The sequence below is a fragment of the Drosophila serrata genome, unplaced genomic scaffold, assembly GCF_035046125.1.
Source record: "Drosophila serrata isolate PLE 108 unplaced genomic scaffold, ASM3504612v1 contig_240, whole genome shotgun sequence".
Classification (NCBI taxonomy): Eukaryota; Metazoa; Arthropoda; class Insecta; order Diptera; family Drosophilidae; genus Drosophila; species Drosophila serrata.
Window position 1 is genome coordinate 6,444,266 of NW_028257138.1, and position 16,941 is coordinate 6,461,206.

Here is a 16,941-nt window from a genome sequence, read left to right on the forward strand (position 1 = left end):
AAGTCGAAGACAAGTTGATACCGGAAGGCAGCTGGGTTCAGGTCCTCTCAGCGTGCTGCTTGAATGATATATGCAATCTAGTTACCAGAACCCACAAGCAAATCGTTTTATTTAGAGAGAGAAAACTGATATCAAAAGGGTAAGAGTTTAATTTTATAAGAAATCGGCTAAGTTGATTTGAGATTTATTATAAAGTATTTAGATTATGAGTTTGTGGTTGTGACAAAAGTATATAAAACCATTTCCAACTTCTAAAATCTGTTGTTAACATGTTCTTTATTTCGAATGCAATTATGTCAATTGGTTTTTGCAGCCGGAAAACAATAAAATTTGATTTATTTACTACACAAATTAACCGCAAGTGTTGTCTGGCCATAAATTGTTAGAGGCATTTTTCTATGCAAATCTGCCAACTGATGCGACATAAATTGTGCAGCATTTGCATTTAAAATGTCATTGCTGGAATTATGTAACTTTAAAGTGGCAGCAGCATTTCGCCCGCACACATTAGCCAGGCGAATAAACCTGTTTCAGCCGCACAAAAAGCCATCAAAGTTTTTAGTACTTTTCGGCGTATGCAACACACCACACACGCACACTAACAAGCCGCAGACTGTGGCATATGGTCTATGTTTTGTGTGTGTGTGTGTGTGTTTTTCTGCCATTTGTTGTGTTTGCTGTTACACTTCTTGTTGCTCTGGTTATGCAATATTCGTTGTAGCTGTTTTTGTTGCACACCGGTTATTGTTTGTTGCACCAGTTCTGTGGTCGCACTTTGTTTTGCAACAGACAATGCAACATGGCAAAAAAAAAAAAAACAGAATAGAAAAAACTGTGTTACGCAATCCCTGCCACGCCTCAGATTTACGCCCAACAAAAAATGCATTCTCTTGCAAACGTCAGCGCCAGCCAAGTTTTAATTACGTAAAATATTTCTGCACTCCCTCTAATCAACTTAAAAGCCGGGGAAACCCAGTAGCTGCAGTTGCAACAGCCAGCGAATTTGCAATTCGGCAACATGGTCCATCGTTGCATGGTCCTGTTGCAACTTCGCGGCACTACAAAGGACCCCAAAAAATATCCACGTCACTCGGCGAGAGCTTTAAAAAGTCATCTGCGAAAATACTGCGCTTAGGCAACAGAGTCTTATAATTGCAGGCGAGCCACTCCATTGCTTCACTTTGAAAGAAAGGAGCATTGGTCCATTGTCTTGAGCTCAATGCAGCTTGCCTCTTGTATGAAATTTCAAGGGTTCTAAGGAATTATGTGCAAAAGAGTATATACAGTTTAACAGGACAAAATATAAGGGTAACTTGAATGAGCGTGTATGCTTTTATAGGCTTTTATTGAAAGTAATTGAAGCCTAAGCAAAGAATATACTATCATACTAATTACAAAGTTATTTAAAATTGAATGATTGAAAAGATTTAATTAACCAAATTATATAGAAATTTATTAGGAGAAGGAAATGTACATCTAAGTGTATATATATTCATGAAATTATTGAATAATTTTTAGCTAATCATATTCATATTAAGCTTTGTTATAATATTCTGCTTTCTCTTACTTTTTATATATTTTCAAATATTTAACAAACTTTTTCCCTTTATGTTTAGAGCATTCTCTCTTTCACAATACCCCAATTTAGTTTCCCTTTTGGGTTTGTTGTTATGTAATTACTTGCTGAGTGGCGTACGCAAAATGTTTGAGCCGGCAGTTGCCACAGAAACAGCAGCAGCATCAGCAACATCAGGAGTCCTGCTCTAAGTGCTTTTTGACATGCAACCACTACTACATACATACTTGCTTGTATGATGCATTTATGAATGCTCGTAGGAAGTGTATATATGTATGTGTGCTGGGAGGTGCGAACATTTATTAACATGCATGTGGCAGAGGCTACAGTAAAAGCAATTTAGTTTACTGCAAATGTTAGCCGGCGGCGCTTTGTTCTGCTGCCCTCAGCATTTTCGGCTGATTCATGGCTAAACGTTTTGCAGCAAACAGTGCGTATGATTGATATCGTAGCCGGCAACAGCGCTAACAAGCAGTGTGGTAAGCGGCGAAAATTCGATTCACAATATGAGGCAGGTGGACGATGGACGGTAGCAACTTGGTCTATTAGAATCCACTGGGTTCTAGAGATGAGCCAGAAAATATCGATAGTAATGATATTTATATCAATAAAACAGTAGATAATTAAGTTTATCATAAATATTTAATGGAAATTGTATATCTTCCAACAGTAAGTTAATATGAAAAGTATATATCTATGACTAGTAATTATCTATGACCAGTAGGTATGTATGTATGATCAGTTACTAACTTTGAACACTAATAAACAATGACTTGCAACTTTTGGAACACAACACATTTCCGAGACATAGCCGGCAGAAGTCACTTCGTTCCGGGGATGTTAGAACTAGTTGGGAATCATATGACATGATGATATTATAACCATGAACAATTAGTATCTATGACCAGTAAGTATCTATGACCAGTAATTAACTCTGAACACTAAGTATCTATGAGCAGTGAGTAACTATGATCAGTAATAATCTATGACCAGTAATTAACTATGAGCAGTAACTCTGAACAATAAGTATCTATGAGCAATAAGTAACTATGATCAGTAAGTATCTATGACCAGTAAGTATGTATGATCAGTTACTAACTTAGAACACTAATAAACAATGACTTGCAACTTTTGGAACACAACACATTTCTGAGACGTGGACAGCAGCAGGCACTTCGTTCCGGGGATGTTAGAACTAGTTGGGAATCATATGCACAGATGTGCGAGATATGTTTTGGAACAAATTTAAGCTACTTAAATGAAACTATTGAGTTAATCTTCTATATAATTTTAGTAGTATATAAATCGGGGCATGGCGAATCGGTGGACTATATATACGAACGATCGGAAAATTTTAAGAAAAAAAAAATTATAACTTTTCTAGTGTTCAACAGTTTTTTATTAATTTTGATATATAGCCATTATATATTAATCTAGAATTCTTTTTTTAATTTTATGAAAATCGGACTACTATATCATATCATATATATCATATACAATCGAGCGTTAAAAAGGAGGAGAGGAAAAACTGTAAAACTGTGAATGGAAAACTGTAAATATAAAATGTTTAGGTGAATGACATGAAGGCAGGCATTACCCTTTTGTTTTTTAACGAAGGTATATATAATTTAGATTATATAAATTATTTTCATTTCGTTTATTCAATTTATGTATCGTAAAATCAAAGTGTTTAGAATTTTCATCGATATTTCTATCGCAAGTCGCTAGTCTTTGTGGCCTTTTTCTCATTCCTGATAAATGCGGAGGAGGAAGCAAACATAGTAGATATAACCAATAGATACGAGTTCTCTGACGACCACTTGGGCCAACATAAATCACAAGTCACCTGGCCGCTTGAGCCTGTGCTGATATTTTGGCTAACAATTGTTAATCAACTGCCAACATGACAGGCACAAATTATGCGTTGAACGCAGAGAGCAAGTCGCCAAGCTAAAATGCGGTCAGGACGAAGGAGTCCAGGCGCTGGAGGAGTCCTTGAAATTGTTTGCTTGCTAATGCCAACGATGGGCGATTTCTGCGTGAATGGAATTTATTATCCCAACCGGCAATCGATCAATGCTATAACCTTTTGTTCGATCAGCAAGCGCTGCGCTCTCCCAATCGATTTCAATTGCCATAAATTGCGACACATAAAAGTCAATGCAATTATGTGCAAATTGCATTTTATTTGATTCGATTCGATTCGCATCGTTTCCCTGCCGATGATTGGATTATGCAAATGTTCCGATGTAAATGGCACAAGCACATGGCTAATTGAAATCGCTGCCAAAAGTTAAGTTGAAGTTGAAACTTCTCAGGTGTACAGGTGCCAGGTGCAATTTTAAATAATGCCATTGAAGCGAGTCAATAATTTCTGGGAAATACAACTTAAAGGCATTTGCAAAAAGATTTCCGTTTTGTGAAACTTTCCTTCTGTGAAGCAGCACATGGTGACTGCCTGAAATTGGCAAATTTAATTTTCACACTTTGGGGAATTTTCAGGAGTAAAATTCACAGCATCTCAGACATATTTGCCTGTACTCCATGACTTGTTGGGTTTTCTTAGAGCAAGTTTTAATTAACAGATGCTTTGCCTTTGCTGAATTGCTATGCAAATGCGAAAAGCTCTCAAATGGGACCAATTACAGTGTCAACATGTGGGTTTCGGTATCGGCCAAAGTGAATATATAATAGCAATGTGAAATAGTGATTATTATATTCATAGAGAAGCACTCAAGTAAGAATTGAATGTAGGAAATATTTTAAGCCAACCATCAACTGACAGATTCCCCTTTGGTATTAGTATCTATTCCGGGTTAAAGTATCTGTAAATTTGACACCTTTTCAACCGAGCCTTTTGGCCATTTTACACGAAATCTATCCCGCCAGTGAGCTCTCTAATGAACATATTTATCCAGGCATAACCGTGTTTTCGCATTTTCATTTTCAATTAGCGATCGGTTTTACTGGCAGCATTACGTTGCCGCTTAGCTATGCATATCGTCCAAATAGAATTTGAATTGCAATTACAATTGCAATTGGGGCCGCATTCATAATCAATTGTTGTTGGTTTCCAATGGCAGCCAGTGAATCTGCACTTTTGGGCGTGTCTCTAATTGCCAAATAGTATTCCGTTTTGCGAAATAATCATTGCGCTGACATTTTAAATAAATCATGGCATATAATACGAGAGAGGCATTCTGTGATGATGTCTCTTTGGCCTTGTTTGGTTTGTTTTATGGCAAAACAACGAGTGCGGTGCACCGTAATTGCTAATTGAAGCATTGGACTGGCAAACGTGGCGTATGCGTGATATTGAAGGCCATTGACATTTGGCAGAACATTAAATATGGCCTGCCAAAATATTTGACTTTCAAAACATTAATTTGGATGCATATTAAAGAGCATTTATGAGACTATTAAACACACATTTTGTGGCCATATATCTCGCTTTAAGTCAGTTAGTCTGGCAGTCAGTTTTGGGCCAAAAACTTTCTCCTTGTGTGCGTGTGTGTCGGCCTAAATGGCGCATGTACATGGATGCGAAACTACGTTGGCAGAAAATTGCTCCTCTGATGCCTGCCATTGTCACGACAAGTTGCTGCTTCTAATTGCAGTTTGCTGGCAGTTACTATTCCGGCATTCGCATAACATCAACTTGACACAATTCGCAATGCTCGATGCCTTTCTGCAAAATTGTTCATGCTCATGCCAATTCCCTCCATCGCACAGTCCAAGTTTTGTGACATCATAAATGGAAGCGAAGTTTGGAGTTGAAAAATTAAGGCTTACCTTGTTAAATAGAACTAGGAAAAGAGAAGCTTTGGAAACTACTACTATAAGTTTAATTTTAATTTCTGTAATTTCCTCCTAAACTGTTTTATGTTTATAGTAAAACTTCATTTGTGTTAACTTAATACCTTTTATATTGAAATCCCTTCTCTTAGCTATAAATTCATATTGACCAAGTGTCGAGGTTTTCCTCAATTTCCATTTGTAGGAAACATCGAATAGAATGTATTTTTCCTCTCTATCAGTTTTGGCTTTATAATTGATTGCTTTTTTTATTGATTGCCAAGGGGTTGGTTCTTTTTTTACTCGTTTGCCGGTTACCATATTGCTTTTAAAACTTGTTTCATACTTTTGCGGTTTGCTTACTAATTGGTCACTGACCATGTTCTGATTTATTGCCATCTTCCTGGCCGACAATTTGTCCAGTTTATTTGAACCATGTTGTAGCAAATACTTGGAGCTAGAAGGAGCCAAAGGGGAGGGGACCAAAGGAAACTCCATTTTGTTTTGTGTTGAAAATAATTTTTCAAAAACTTCTCATACACTGTGGCCAAGTGTCGGGTGTTGAGAGCTGTCGAGAGCAGAGCCAAAACGACACCGACATCGATAGCTCTGAGGAGAAAGGACCACCAGGAGAAGGCCTGAAGAGAAGGACACTGGCAAAGGACCACAACCAAGAACTGTTGGCCAGAAGACCAATGCGTAACACTTCGGCCAAACAAACTTGTTTACACATTTTTGGTTGCTCAATTTCTAATGTCAACAGACGAGCCAACAGCAAGTTGTTTGTCCTCGATGTCCTTGGCTGCTCCTGTGGGTGGCGGCTTGCCACCTAAGTTTGCAACAGTGTCCTGGGCTCTGCTCTGGTCCGCCTTTTAAGCACAAGAATGCCCTAAAAAGTAATTCACGCTCAAAACTCGAGCAACTCTGGGTGGAAAAAGGGACACTTCCTTGACCGTGTGCCAGATACTGGCTTTCGGATTGCAATCCCGTAGCCTTGGCTATATGCAAATGACTTGTCGCGACTTTATGGCCCGTTGCAGATGCAGTTTTTTACGAGAATGCGACGGGAAATGGGGACGAGAATGAGGACGAATCCAGCAGGACGCCTGCAGTTGTAAATTACGGTCGCGCATTAAGGCTAATCCATTGCAATGATGACGTTTAGTGGCCTCGGCGACAGTTGTGCGAACTTTTATGTGCCATAAAAAATGCCTCGCCTACAGTGGAACGTATTTACAGAAAATAATCGAAAAGTTTTGTATGAATTACGAAGCTAAATCAAAAGATTAAAGGTTTGTTTTAAAAATATTTAAAATGGAAGCCGGGAAAATGTTGCAGGAATCTTGTTTAAAAGTAAGTTAAAAAAGAAAGAGACTTGCTACAAATATGTTTTATATAACAGGAAAGACTTGAGTGTTTAATAATACTTACAAACTACATTAAACAATATTGCCAAAATGTAATCCTCTAATCTTTATATTTATCTTGTTATTTTAGTTTTCATTCCACTGTTCTTACCCCATTTTTTTTTTTGCTGGCTAGCTGCCTTGGCAATCTTGTGCCTGTCACATTTGCTTATGCCTTGGCTTAGGTCAAATTATGTTTGACTATAAACGGCATGCGAAATTTTCGGACAAAGCCCCGGGCACATCAATTTTAATCAAAGAGGCCAAAGAGGCGACCAAGGAACGTGCCTGGCATGGCCAAGTGGAAAGTGGTCAGGTCAGAGGCCTTCTGCCTCATCATATCGTCGGCATATCAAGGCGCAAAAACTTGGCAGCTCTTCGGGGACATTTCGGACAACACTTTTGAGCAGGAAGTCAAGCGAGGCAGTAAATCAAAGCTAAGTCCACAGCGTTGATGACCATTCAACGTTGGCCATTTGGAGATGCATCTGTTTGGTGAACTTTGAACTTGCTTTCAGGGATCAGTAGAGGAAGTGCGGCTTAACCCTTTAACGCAGCTATCAGTTTTCGCATTTCACTTGGCTTCAACTTGGTGGGGTTAGTCTGTCTGGTTGTCTTCTGTTTTGCCTTTTGGCCTCTCCCGGCAATTGCACAATTTTCTTTTCCCCTTTTCGACCGCCTAGGGGTTGAGCCTTAAACCTGGTCACTTGACCCGCTTGAGTCCTCCTTTCTTCCAGGGAGCAAGATTTGGGAAACTCTAACTTACTCGGAGGGCAAATCAGTGTCATTGTTAGAGAAGATAAACCCAAGACTTAGGGCTTCCACAGGAAATGTTTTTCCTTAATAAATAGACTACAAGTTTAACTTCATTTGGGAAAAGTAATATATTAGGAGAAGATTTTCTTGACAAGGAAGTTAATAGTCTTTTTAATAAACTAAAGTCTTCAGTGAACCCAATCTTTAGCTTAGAAACTTAAAATTATATTAAAATCATCAATTAGTTGCTATTTACAGTACCCAACATAATATTTCTTAGCTCAGTAAACTCCAAATTAATTTTTAAAAATCTACATAAAATGTAATTAACCTTTGTCGGAAAACTCTAATTATTTCGTTGACTTTCGCCTCCACTCACAACTCAACTTTGTGTGTGAACATAATTCCTTCTGAAGAGCAAGTTACTTTGTTGACTTCTGCGAATTTGTCATCACGCATCAGTCGTCCTGTCAGACGCTCTGTCCACTTTTCCACTCCCTCACTTTCATGGTCCTTCGAGTGAAAACCGAAGCTAAGCTCTCTGTGCTTTTGCGGGGTTCCTGCTCGGTCTATTACCTTACTACGACTTCCTGGAACCGAAGGGCTCCGCACCGGGAACAATGTGTCCCGCCTAATCCTTTTTATGCCCGACTATTATTACCATCTGCAACATAGTTATGGTTCTGCTTGACGAACCAGCTCGACGACGACGACCTCCCTAAGCCGCTTACGGTTCTTGGCTTTGTCTCAATTTCCAGCAATTGACATTCTGTTGCTCCGACTGCCGGCTGCCGGCAAGAACTTTAATATTTATTAGCTGTTAGCCAAACTTCAAAGCCAAATGCCCAACATTGACATTTCCATCGAGACCAGTTCATCATTTATTCATCTCTTGGAGGCAGGCTTACTTCTGTGTGCTCTGTTGGCCGTTAAGTAAATGCCCAAATGTCTTGGCCCGAAATATTATGATAACTAATAACATGCCAGGGGTCATTGGAAATCTGCCAATAGCGAAAATACCACTCAAACACTTTGGTTTTGTCAAAAACGTTTTTGGCCATCAATGCATACTTATTTACTTGTTTACTAATCGATATTATTAGCTGAAGAGTGTAATGTTCTTGCAAATAATTTATATTGGGGGAAACTTTACTAAATATCCTGGCTTGCTTTGCTTGACATTTTTAAAATTTTCAATATACATTTTACATAAACTTTAAACATTCTATAAAAAAATCCTTTGTGCAACCCAAACTGTTTGTTTATATAACATGGACAACCGCAAAAACCATCGAATTTGGCAAAATGTCAGAATGCGGTTTTTGCCACTAAACTTTACGTTTTGCCAAGGCAAAAGTTCAAAGGGCTGCGGTGAATGGATAAGTTGGCCGTTACCCCCTGTTACCCGCCGTTTTACCAACCCAAAGATAGAAAAAAAAAGTATATATATAAAAAAAAGTAGCACGGAAAACATTGACAAGGCCGCCGGGGGCATGGGGCATGGGGCATCAAACAGGGTCGATGGTAGCGGCAGGTTTGTGGCTGAAAAGTTGCCCCCCAACCAACATGTGTTGCAATGAGTTATAGTTTTCTTGGTAACCAAGCTGAAAATCAATATCCCAACTGCACTCGTAATTTCAGAGCAGACCAAAAACCAATTGCATTTCCGTTTCCTGTTCGCCTGACAAACAGCGTGCGCATGTGTGTGTGTGTGAGAGCTAATCGCTGCATATCAGTTACGCGCTGCACGTCCCTATTGCCGCCATCTTTTTCGGCGCAGGTTGCATCTGCTTATTGCCACATAAATCAACCAATGTGCCAGACATAGCTGCATGCCGAAAACTGCAGCTCCTGGGAGAGTCACGCCTCCAGCTTTGGAGCATCCGCATCTATGGCTATGGTGGGGCACGTGTTTCATCTTAAATGTAATATAAGTCGCATCCGCTTTGTCCTTGGCATCTGCCACTCGGTCTGGCTCTCGTTTGCTATGACATATGAAAATGACTTGAAGCATAAATCTAGCAAAAATTGCTACTATCACTTAATAATTTTCACATGAAAAGGATTTTAAAATTCAATTTGCCAATGTCTTGAAACATATGGCAGGCATTAAGGAAGCAATATCAATTTGTTATGATTTTCAAGGATTCTATATTGCTATTAGGTACTTGTACTTCAATTATTAACTAAAGTGAAGAGAACTTTAATAGAAATCACTTAGGTTCTTAATATATTTAATGAGCTAAGAGCAAAAATCAATATATTATAAAAACTAATCATTCAATTTTCTTTAGCTTTTTAACTTAAATTAAGTCACTTGTTGGTTCCACTGTTCCCCTGACTTTTCCTGACAAATAAACGCTGCCCATAAACAAAGTCATCTCTCTCGCCAAAAATACAAGCACCGAATTGTGGAAAACTGGGGAAAACAGCATGGAAAATAGCACTCATGACAGACAGCACTCGCATATACATAGATCAACTCTGGCGTCGACGACACGGAAGTTGCCTCGGTATTTCCGGTTGTCTCACTGACATTGCCGCCATTGCTGCTGCTTCTGCTGTTGCTGCTGTGTCGTCGCCCGTTTGTCGCCGCCTGTCACAAACACAGACACAGATACACAGTCAAAGATACACAGACAGAGATACACAGACACAGACACAGATACACACACTTGACACTGCACAAACAGCGCAAATGAGATGCCAAAATAGTTGCGTTTATGGTTAACATTTGGAGGTAAATGAGTTTCGCTTATCCACTTGATGTTTCAGTTTTCGTTTCGTTTTAGTTATGCCGTCGGTTTTAGCCTGGCTTAATTGTGTGCTTTTGTGTGTGGCATTGCCAGGACATTTGCATGGATACAAAGTGCCATTCGCTGGTGATTAAATTTTCAGTTTTACAAACTCGGTTCACTAATTGAAATTGCTTTTTCAAAAAGCTCCTATTTGGGGTTTGTTGGGATACAAGAAGATGCCGTCATATTTCCAAACACATAGCCCTTGGCGTCAAATTAACTCATTATAATTTGTGGGTCGAGGGGAGGTGCTGTGGGGTTGTATCCTGTCGCCCGTTTCCCTGAGCAAACCCATTTAGGCACGTTGCAAATTGAAAATTTGTTTCGCAAAACTCAATTGCCGCATAAATAGTTTAGCCCAAGCTGCAGCTGCAGCTGTGCCCCATAAAGTATACGACCCGTGGTACATATACCTCCATCCCCCTATCCCCATTGCAGCTTATTAATTACCGATGGCCCCGCGGCAGCCAATATGGCATCAATCCAGCCATCCGTCAGTGCAGCAAGTATCTATGTAGTATCTGTAGCATCGGTAGCAGTATCTGTGTGCATTAGATTTTAATTGCACGTAATTTAACATGACTTGCCACTGATGCCGATCCCGTTGCTGTGCCAGCGGATTTATTACAAAGGAAATGTGATTGACGTCAAGCACTTGGCTCTGGGCAATGTGCCACGAAATGAAAGGATTTTCCAACGCATCTCGATACTCGGCAGCCACCAGTGCCACCGCATCCGCAACAAATGAAACGTATATTGTGCAATAAAAGCCATCAATAACCGGGCTCTAGATGTCAATTGAAGGAAAGAACTGGAAACTAGAAACTATAGAGACTAGAAACTATAGAGCCAAGTAGACGACAACAAGTGCTGGCGGTAATTGTATGAACTGAAAGGAGCTGGCCAAGTGAAAAGGAGTAGCTTCGTGCCGAGGGGAAATTATGCCAATCAATTACCAAATGGAAAATCTATAACCACACATTCGTATTTGATGAACTAAATAAAATATAATCAAGCAAATGGCCAACACACAACTTTGATGGAAGTAAATTGGTAGAGAAAGCCTAAGAAAATCCGTTTATTTCAAGCAAATACATTTGTTTTGTTATGGAAAACATAGAAGGCTTTAGATTTCTCAATAACAAATAAAAGCAAGAAAATAGTCTTTTAAATATATTTTCAGAATTTAAAACGGATTTAAGGGTGAACCTCCTGAAGCAAAATAATTCCATGTAATCAAAATTTAATTCTTCCGAATTACCCAAATTCCCTTCAACAATTACTATCTACAAGGGGCCCTTAAAAAATTTAAAATTCCATATTTCAAGTATCAATTTCGAGAATCCCCAGCAGCAGTAAAAACTAAAAACGTGACCATAAAATCTTTTGCAGACCCGCATAAAGCCTGGAATGGCCCAAGTAATTTGACAGCTGTTGATGGATTCGAGAGAACTATAACTATAACCAGCCCAGTGAGTGCCGGCAGTCAGCGGGAACTTTAATGCCTGAAAAGGAGCTTCGGCTTCCGGCGTGGGAAATCAATACGCGTGTCCTGGAGGCAGTCCTGGCATTCGCGTCGCGACCTCCGGCGGAGTATAACACCCGATAACGGCCGCTGGATTTATCCCCCGACAAGCCGGCGAAAGAATTGCAGCAGTAAAAATTGGCAGTGACAAGCGGCAAGGATGCTGGGTATCCTGGATGTGGCAGGATACCACCACCACACCCACCGACAGCAACAACGACAAGTAACTGATGGCGCCACGAAACTGCGACGCCATTTGTCTGCCGAAATAGGAAGCAGCTCACAAAAAAATTTGTGGAGCGCTCCGAGCATGACCTAGAAAAATAAACTTGAAGGAGGTTTGAGGTGGCATTCCCTGGCTCTAAGGACATTTAAGCTGGGGCCATGTGCGGAATGAATTGATTTATTAGCATTCAATATTCACCACAGCATAATTAGTTTTTGTTTGTTTGTGCAAATTGATTGAGTGTCTGTGTTCGTGGAGCTCATTTATTAAAGCCATCCCGCATAATGTTTATAATTTAATTAGTTTTCATTTGAGCCAATTTGCGCGTAGGAATGATCAGTATTCGCTGCTTGGCATTTCTTTTGATTTGTTTGAGAGACAAACAGAAAAACATATTAATTAATGCTGATGAAAGGTAATTTAACACCAGAATAGACTTTAATTCGCATTAAGCGATTAAATTCATTTGGAAATTAATAACATTTTATTTGATAAAGATTGAAATGCAACTCATTTGTCGTTTTGCTGAAAATTTAATTAATATCCTTGATGTATGGATATAGCTTTAAAAATGTATTTTAAATTGTTTTAAATGTATTATCTAGCAATTTATACTTGTTTTTAAGTTCTGAATTTATTTATAAAATACCTAAAGTAACTTTCATTACACCTTTCTTTATTTAGTTTTGCCTTGCAAAAGCATCTCTTTTAAAATTCATTTAAATTCAAATGTTTCCCAGAGTTATGCATAAATCACTCAAAGGCTTAAGCTTATCTTGTCCATCTACTTGTAAACAAATTTGAAAAGCCATAATTCTTGCCCTGATAATGTCATGGAAACGTCAAACCCTTGTCTGATTATTTTCAATTTAGCTTTTTGCAAAATAAAATCCTTTAAAAACACCCTTTCATTTCATAAATATCACGCCACAATCTCAGCCCATATTCAGCATTCAAAGCGCTGGGTTAGCTTTAAATATGTTTTAATTTTGGCATCATGACTTCATAGCGATATTATCGATTTCCCAATGCTTGCCAAATACAAAAAAAAAAAAGGAAAAGGAAAGAAGAAAAACCATTTTTACCCGGCAAATGGCCAATGCCAAGAGGTTGATGGTTGAGCATTATTTTGGGGGTCGACTGGCGCCGTCTGGTCGGGCAGAAAACAAAGTGTAACCTTAACACACGCGGTCCACCTCCTCCTCTCCCCCTCTCTTACCCATTTTCCTCCCCATTTTCCGACCTCTTTTTCCCTTGGCAGACAATAGACAGACAGCGCCGTTCATTACAGCCGACGGAGCGTAGGAAAAAACAAACAAGTTTTCCTTTTGCTGATAAAGCATAAAACTGTCGTCAAGGCTTTGCCAGCTTTTTTTGCACTCTTCGAAATAATTTAAGGATGTCGATGTGTCCTTTTAATTAAAGAGAACTTAAATATCGCTGAATAAAAGCTAAAATTATTCTTCTTAGTAAGTTAGTTAGTTTAATTTTAAGAAGGCATAATCTATGGACAAATATAACAATTTTTCTCTTTGTGTTTAGGCTGGTCGCCGGGCACCTGCAAGGACAATTCTCGCATGTTTTTCGGAGGGAGACGGGGTGGCGTCATAATAAGGCAAACACAATGGCCAGGATTAAGTGGGTCCAAAGTGCAATGTGCTCGTCCTTTGCTTTGTTGCCATGTCCTTTGTCATCGTTGCAGTTTGCCGCCCCACAGGAGCCCGCAGGCTGTTGCTGTTGCTGCTGCTGTTGCTTGTTTGTTGCGCTTTTGTGTCGGCACAACAACGGGCTTTGCCAGAGTGCTCCTACACGTACATGTCCTTGTTAGTGTGTGTCCTAGTGGTTGGAGTCTCCTTCCACTGCCATCGACTCTCGATGGCCCTTGGTTTGCCGGATATACGTATTAGTGCCACGATTCCCGGCAAGATTCGCATTGCAATCGCAAAGTAAATGCCTTAATGCGCTTATCCTTTTAGCGTCGGTTGGGCACCTAACCATTTCCTCCTTTCCACCAGCAGGACCTTTCTCTCTCTGCTCTGCTCTGCTCTGTTTTTCGCTTAACTTGTTATATTTTTTTCCTCCTGCTGTGCAAATATTGTCGCCATTGCTGTCCTTGGGTTTAAAAATAATTTGAATGCTCTGTGACTTGCTGCTGACGGTGGAAGTGAGAAGGGTATTACTTTATAAGCAGCTTTTCAGCTAAGTAGCAACTTTTAAGTTTTTGTTTTTTTGGGTTTATTTAGCTAAAACACACCTGAAAATATTATGGTGTGACACCTTGTTAAATGGGTTTTAGGCTACTCACATTTACATTTATTAAAAATTAAAAAGAGTGCAAATAATACTGATTTGGAGTGACCTGAATGCCATGTCCTGTCACTTTGTGTCCCTTTTTCTGTCTACAAATATAGATTTTCCCCGAAATCCAGTCAATTTTCGCACTCTCACACCTCACTGACCGATTTCCACGAAATGCTAGGCGGGCTGTCAAATATTTGCACGGTTGTTAAATTCTATCAATGGCATGTCACATTGTCCCATCGATAGCCATTTTTCATGTTTGGAAAGCACAAAGCAATATTCCGATTTCATTCGGTTGAAACTATGCTAATTAACAAGCAATTAAGGCGGCAGAAGAAGTTTCAAAAAGCACAGCTGTTGCACATCGAGCTGCAATAATTCCGGCAAAAGTTAACTTTGTGCCGAAACCCACAAAATGGCGGGCAGGCGACTTCCGCTTTCCGATTCACACACACATATATAGAGCACACAAGGAAGCGAGGGAGCCACGTCGAACGCCATTGTTTATTTAAGCCAATATCCGTTATTTAAGTTGAACTTCCTTCCGCCAGACATTCGTTGTTATTGTTTGCTTTTCGTTTGAAATATTTAGTGCTGGCACAAGTGCAAATAGCAAGCAATGGCGGCTCTCTTTATTTGCACAAAAACTTCCACAGACACAACAAAAACAGTCGTCTGCGGTGGACAAAGTTCAGCCAACGAAAGTGTGAAGTCCCAGCCATTATATAAACTTTAGCGGAACTCGTAAACCGAAAGAAGGACATGCTATAAATTGCCGTGTGAAATTATTGACAAATTTTCCAGATTTTAAGGAAAATATTTAAAAAATTTAACAAAAATTTCCATCAAATCAGCATTGACTTAAAATTTGTTTACTTATGTATTCTCCCTATCCCAAGATTTCAGTTCAACGTGAACAAACGTTCCGACAACACCAAATATTATTGATATTTTCGTTTTCCTATTTTTGCATTTAAGTAAATTTCGCTGAAAATAATAGTTCAAAATTTTAGTTGAAACAGTATGGTTAATAAATATAATTCTAGTGATTCTACCACATCGAGCCAGATCTCTCTCCAACCGAATGTAAGTACTAACAATGGCAACAGTCGTGAAAAGCTAATGCAAAAAAAAACCCACGTTGATCCCAAGGGTAAATATGGGAAAACTGCGAAAAGGGCAAAGGGCAAGGCGAAGAAGCCAAGGAAAAGCTATGATACCACAAAGCCCAAGGCTAACCTAAAGAACAAGATATCAACTGTCTTAAAGAAGAGATCTTCGATTTGGCAGAGTGACCAATTGGAGAAGCCCTTGAAGCAAAAGACCACGAAGTCCAGGAAACCGAAGGTCGAGAAGCAAGTTGTAGAACCACTAGAAGAAAAAGTTTCATATGACGAGCAGATAGAGCCTCCCAAACAATTGCAAAACGGACCAAATCGAGCTGTCCCAAGGAAAGTCGAGCCTGAAGAAGTCGAGTCCACTGACAATACAAATGACAGGGAACTAAACTGGGTAGAATGGCTAACTACAAATAAAGATTGCAAGCCTCCGAAGCCGCTACAGGACTTTCGAACCAAAGTTATGGCAGAATTTTCGATGCCAAAGACAGGATTTTCAAATCAACAGAAGAGCATTATAATGCCGGATTTCCGTTATCCACGTCGAGATGTGCTTGTTGAATCTACATTACCGAACGGTTTACCAGTTCTGGCAACCCCAAATATTAATAATACAAATTATTTGGAGTCCCGGCAGCCAATGGATTTAGAAGTGCGCCGGTGTCCAGCTCCTGATGTTTCAACTAGGAAGCACGAGGCAGACGAAGATGATAATGAAGATCCCTTTTATAGACCGAGAACATTAATAAATGAAGGTCAAAATGGCTTGAACCCCAGGCCAATTCAACGTGATCAAGATACTTTTGCCAAGATGCAATTCGTGAAGCAGAAGCCCACCAAGAGGTATTTATTATTATTATTATGTTTATTTTATTATAAGCTTTATTATTTTATTATTTATTTTGTTATTTAAGCCGAGAGCCTGAACCAGTTTCACCGATCGCTGAATCAACCCGATCTATTATCGAACCTAGGCCCCAGCATTCCAGGCATTCATTCAATGAGACCGATTCCGACATATTGCATAGTCATAACGAGCCACCTACTAAATTCAAACTTGACCAGAAATGCAAAACCAAGGCTAAGAAGGCTAAGCCTAAGCAGAAAAAGCAAAAGAAATCGATGCCGAAGAAAAAAAAGGCGCCGATATTAAAACAAAAGCCTGGAATCAAGTTGGGAAAAAAGAAAGCGATCAAAAAGACTCTGGCCAAGAAGCGATCCCTGGAGAAGATCAATCCAACCAGACCTTGGTTTCTCCGGTGGATATGGCCCGGCTTCAGTGTCTCTGAGTAGGAGTAATAAGTTCTTGTAAGTGTCTAGATCCTGCTAATTTCAAATTGTGTTTAAAAATTCTATAGTTTCAGATGGGATTGCCACTCTGCCAGGCTGCACCAGTAGTTGGCTGAAAACTTTGCCATTATCTTTGGCCGTAGAGGAGGG

The 16,941-nt window shown here is 39.5% G+C and overlaps 2 protein-coding genes across 3 annotated transcripts in view; one reads left to right on the top strand and one right to left on the bottom strand.

Moving 5' to 3' along the window:
* The window catches only part of fipi (factor of interpulse interval), a 79,067-nt gene that overhangs the window by 23,362 nt on the left and 38,764 nt on the right, over positions 1-16,941 (bottom strand). The window lies entirely within an intron of this gene.
* Positions 15,274-16,536, top strand: LOC110179165 (uncharacterized). The gene is made up of 2 exons (XM_086830924.1): positions 15,274-15,469; positions 15,536-16,536. The coding sequence occupies exons 1-2, from the start codon at positions 15,407-15,409 to the stop codon at positions 16,412-16,414; spliced, it is 942 nt and encodes a 313-aa protein (XP_086687050.1). The 5' UTR covers positions 15,274-15,406; the 3' UTR covers positions 16,415-16,536.